At 36.4% G+C, this 5,284-nt stretch overlaps 1 protein-coding gene across 2 annotated transcripts; it reads left to right on the forward strand.

Annotated features, from left to right (window-relative positions):
• The first annotated feature begins 2,394 nt into the window (after nt 1-2,394).
• Nucleotides 2,395-4,814, forward strand: LOC132181263 (squamosa promoter-binding protein 1-like). Of its 2 annotated transcripts, none has more exons than XM_059594396.1 (2): nt 2,395-3,452; nt 4,329-4,814. In XM_059594396.1, exons 1-2 carry the CDS (start codon nt 3,130-3,132, stop codon nt 4,564-4,566), a joined length of 561 nt encoding a protein of 186 aa, XP_059450379.1. In that variant the 5' UTR covers nt 2,395-3,129; the 3' UTR covers nt 4,567-4,814. The 2 variants fall into 2 exon arrangements, with proteins under 2 accessions (XP_059450379.1, XP_059450380.1); XM_059594397.1 differs by having other exon boundaries at nt 2,421-3,443.
• Nucleotides 4,815-5,284: the final 470 nt, after the last annotated feature.

Genomic DNA, 5,284 nt, shown 5'->3' on the forward strand with positions numbered 1-5,284 from the left:
TTCGGGTACTATTGAGCGAGCGCTCGATACTATTTACACAACTGGTTAAAAGGTTCAGGCGTACGATTGGGTTTTGCCCAATGGGTAAAAACTATTTAAGTGAGCTCTTATGTGGTTCCTGGGTGAGGGCTCGCACCTAGGCCAAGAGCGAGTGCTTGTGTGGTCCCGGGGCAAGTGTTCGGCTGATGAGGGTGGTTTTGGGGTTTTTTGCTTCTAAAAGTCTTAAGGGGTTTGGGTTATTTGAAAAAGGTTTAGGTCTCTTGGTTTAAGACTTTGTTTTAATGAAATATTAACCGGTTAAGTAAGAAATCTTTAACCTTTTAAAACGGGTGTTTTATTGGGGTATTATTCTTATTGTGTTAATTAATTGGCCAATTTAAAATTTGCTTGGTTCAATAAGCTATTTTATCAACAAAAAAAAAAAAAAAAACAAAGAAAAAGAAAGAAGAAAAAAAAAAAAAAACTATTTGGGCCCCCAAACTATTAATTTGTGGCCCAATTAAAAAAGCTCACGGTTAACCGATTAATAGAACCAATTTTAACCAAAATATTCGTTTAACTAAAACTTTTGAAATAAATCCTTATGAAAATGTAATAAGTGAATTAATTGATTTAACCGAACCGATACCCACCCCTAGTTGTGGGTAGAATGTTTGGTGGTCCTTTTCATAATCGAAATTCCAAAAATCTCACTCCTAAAGCACTCTAACAAACTAGGTAAACCCATAAACCTTCAAATTAAGCCTAGTGATTACTTGGGGTACTACAATTATTTATACCAAACATGTCTTAAATAGATGTATTGAAAAAAAGTCATTGGAGAGAGAGAGGAATGAGATCTGAGACTCCATGGGAGGAAGGAGCCAAAGCTCTCTCCTTCTTCCTCCTCTCTTCTACTCCCTTCTTTCTTCCTCCCCCTCTCCCCTTCTCGCCTCTTTGGAGGTTCTATCAGCCTCTTTTGAGGCCCTATTTCGCTTCATCAGAAGTGTTATTCACCTCTTTTGAGGCCCTATCCCACAGTCAACACCGGTTTTCCACCATTTCTACTGTGTCTATCATCGGATTTGTCTAGATCTACGTTCTTACGCTAGACCCAGCATGACACGCGCCTCCCCATCGTGTTCCACATTGCCATCTTCCTCCACCAACACCAGCATCATCACCATCAACCACCTCCCACCTTGTTGTCTGCCAATCTTTTTTGTTTTTGTTTTTTTGTTTTTTGTTTGTTTTTTGGTTTTTTGGTTTTTTTTGTTTTTTTGTTTTTTGTTTGTTTTTTTTTTTTTTTTTTTTTTTTTTTTTTTTTCCTGTTTTGTGAGTTTTGTTTCTGTTTTATTTTCTCATGTATTTTTATGTTTCTTTATGCTTTGTTTTTAGTTGTTTGTTTGTCTTCTCTCTAGATTTGTGTTTCAGTAGTAATCTATGTATGAGGTGAATGTTTAGTCGTTTTCTAAGATTTTGTTTATACGAATCCTTAAAAGTAACTGTATTGGGCTTCCGGTTTGTCTTTTGTTTTCTTCTGGTTATTTTTTAGGAGTAAATCATTGACCAATCCAGATGAGTTTTTTAGGTATATAGAAGACTTGTCACTATGGTAAAGACAGAAAATGAGATTGTGTTTGGAAATGCACTTATAGCAGATATGAAAAAGCTCGGAAATCAATGTCCGAGCCGTGGTTAGAGAAATGATTCGCCGAAATTTGCTGCAGATCTGAAACTGATTGATACAATGATATTCAAAATATTGTCTTGTAATAGCTCGAGAGGCTATTGTGTGTGTCATAAATAATGTTTGGTTGTGAAGATTCCAAATTATATATTTGACATTGTATCGAGGAAGTAATTTGTCTCATTTGATTGTTATATTAATGAAGATATACCATTAAAAAAAAAAAAAAAAGTGCCTTAAACAAAGTTGCAAATTCTCTATTACAATAATTAACATAATAAAATACAAATGCATGAAATGATTTAAAGATGAATGGGAGCAAAGCTAATGCTTTTCGATTTGTTGTAGGAAGATAAAATAAAATATGATTTTGATGGTGTCATATATGTGCACATATCCATTCTAATTTAGAGTCTATTATGCATACCAAACTTGCCTTAAATAAAGTTACAAATTCTCTTATTACAATAATTAACCGATAAAATATAAATTTATAAAATATTTAAAGATAAATAATGTTCAAAACTATATTTTTATTTCATAATTTGAATATACTCCAGCTAATTCTTAAATTAATTATTATTTAAAAGAAAAGAAAAGAAAAGAAAATTAAAAAAAAAAAAAAAAAACTGCTAGAATTAAATCGAGCCATCACATTAACATTGGAGTATACACAACCTACCCTTGCGTTTCAAACATCAAATTCCGAAATCATTGAATGGTTTGACACTCTCAACGAAATGGGATTTGGTGAAACAAATAAATGTCGAATCTGACTCGAAGAACAACTCTCGGTTGTCGTGGATCCTATTGGAACCACTCATGAATCCGGGTCGGATCCTCCGAAGGTGGTCAACTCAGGGTCAGGGTCAGGGTCAATAAAACCGCCGTCCCCACCACTGTAAATGGGAATCGTACCTCACCCATTAACAGGACTTGAGAGGACAGATAAGCAACCTCCCCAGACCAACTCCTCAACCCCATCAACCCAATGGATCTGCACACTTTTCGATCTCCCATTGGCCAGCCCCACCCAAAAGTCAAACCAACCCACCATCCGACCAATCCCCTGCTTCCAAGTCAGCGATCCAGCCTTCTCCCTCGACCACACACGTACACATGCTTTTTCCTTGGGGGCCATCGCTCACGAGAAGGGAGCCTCACACAGAGCCCAGACAGAGAGAGAGAGAGAGAGAGAGACTGTACGTGTGTGTTTGAGTTTCAGTGTGTTTGTTTTTTGACATTCTCTCGTCACCACCTTCCCCATGTACAACAAAAAGAAACAGACACACAAGTATTACCATGTGGTCCTAATTCCCTCACTCACACACTAAAACTTCTCTCCTTTTGTCACCTTTTTTTGCCAACTATAATTCACTGAATCAGTCCCACCCAACAAACCCAGAAGCCGATTAATATCTTTCCTTCCTTCCTTTTGACAATTCTTCTTCTGGGGTGCCATGAATCAGGGTAAGGTTGATGGGATTTTTCCCCAGAAGATGGAAAAGGGGCAGCAGCAGCAGAAGGTGGTGAAGAAGGAGGCAGGGGAGGAGTCTGATGAGGATTTGATGGAGAGCAGTGCTGTGGAGGAAGAGAAGAAGAGGAAAGGGGTTGTGGGGAGTGGAAAGAGGTGTTGCCAAGCTGAGAAGTGCAAGGCGGATCTGACAGAGGCTAAGCCTTACCACAGGAGGCATAAGGTGTGTGAGTATCATGCCAAGGAGCAGGTTGTGGTTGTCGGTGGGATGAGGCAGAGGTTTTGTCAGCAATGCAGCAGGTTGGGGAGGTTTTTATCTTGTTTTCTTCTTTTTCAATTTTGATGTTGTGGTTAATTTCTTCTTGTTGATGACTTCCTTTATGGGTCACCTAATTTTTGCTCAATTGGGTGACTTTTGAGGAGTTTTGGGTGAGAATTGGAGGCTCTATCCTACAAGAAAGAACAAAATACGAACAGGGTCTTCAATGTTATCCATTTCCATACTGTCTTTTTGTTTGTTTGTCTGCTCTGTTGGCATTAAATGTGTAAAAATTTGGAAGAAAGGAAAAAAAATATTTGCATGGATGAGGCCATTGGGCCTGAATTTTCAGAGTTCCAATCCCAAGAAGGTGGAACTTTGAGGTTTTGTTGTGGCTTCTACAGTTCTTTTCAAATTTCCCCTTTTGATCCTTCTAAATGGTATGAAATAATTAGTTGATAGAATCTTGAAAAAATCCATCGGGCAGTTTTTTGTTTGTGCTGGTATATTTGTCTTTTTTATTTATTTATAGTAAAGATGGCATAATTATAGTCATTTCAATTTAGAAAGAATATTATTCTACTCTGCAATATGGGACCTAATGTCCTCATTTTTTTAATTTTTGTTTTTTATAAATAATTTTATAAGAAATTTCTGTCCTTTTATTAATAGTGGCAATTTCTGTAGAGGTTGCACATGCTCATATAAAGATGGAATCAACTATACCCTATATTGGCTTATGATTTATTAAATACCCTCCATCTCTTTCACCCCCCACACAAATACACACTGACACATGCTAATTTCAGTGCAAATATTTCCAATGCCTAGGGAGACCAAACTATAAGAACTCTGATTTCCTTCTCATAAATTATCATTTAATTTATATTCTAATATTTAGTGACGAAAGATTTGTCATGGTGCAGATTTCATGAGGTGTCGGAATTTGATGACACGAAGAGGAGTTGCCGGAGGCGTTTGGCTGGACATAACGAACGGCGAAGGAAGAACTCTGCTGAGTCTCATGCAGAAGGCTCAAGCCGCAAGGGAACAGGCAGTACACATCAGTTGAAGGATATTGTTTGTGGGCAGGTTGATGATAGGGGAAGAATTCAGATAACCATCCATGAGAACTCCACTTACAAGCATTTCCAGATCAGATGAGATTTCAAGCTAGTATGCTCTCTCTCTTCTGTCATAGGATGTAATGAGAGTTACAGCCTTGCTTTGTATCACCTATTTATTGCAAATTTCATTTAGGTCAATTCTAATCCCACCTCCATTTAATGGGTTGGAATTGCTAGTTACAAACTAGTATGTGGCTAAGTCTTTAACTTTGTTTCTGATTTGCATGTACTTCCTTGCCTCTTGATTGGGCATTATCTTATTTATTTTCTCCTACTTGCTTTTCATGGGCTAGCCTATTATGATTTGACTAATACTATATACTACACCCTCATTTAACTGGATTAACGTGGCAATATGTTCATCAGCCATTTCTTTTTTTTATTTTTTTTTTTATTTTTTATAATATAAAGACTTGATGAGTACTGTTACATTAGCTCAATAAAATGAGTTGAAATGAGGATATAGTATATAATATTTCTCTTATGATTTTGTAAAACGAGTGCATTTGCAACGTGGATGCATTTAGATGAAAAATCTTAATTAAGTCCCGGTCTATTTCTTTTACCTTTCATATGAATTCATAGAAAGTATGTTGCTAAAGGAATGTGTTGCCTTTCAATTGTTTCCTAAGTGCATAAGCTCAAATGTATTTACTCGAAGATAAGATATTTTTAAAAATAATGTTATTTAGTAAATTACTGTATAATTGTCATATAATTGAGTAGTTGTGAAAAAAAAAAAAAAGCTGAGCACT

Source organism: Corylus avellana, chromosome ca5, assembly GCF_901000735.1.
Source record: "Corylus avellana chromosome ca5, CavTom2PMs-1.0".
Classification (NCBI taxonomy): Eukaryota; Viridiplantae; Streptophyta; class Magnoliopsida; order Fagales; family Betulaceae; genus Corylus; species Corylus avellana.

Bases quoted from the DNA above. Each gene is read 5' to 3' on its own strand.
- LOC132181263 (XM_059594396.1), top strand. From the start codon at position 3,130: ATGAATCAGGGTAAGGTTGATGGGATTTTTCCCCAGAAGATGGAAAAG. The intron at 3,453-4,328 runs GTTTTTATCTTG...GTCATGGTGCAG, and splicing joins CAATGCAGCAGGTTGGGGAG to ATTTCATGAGGTGTCGGAAT.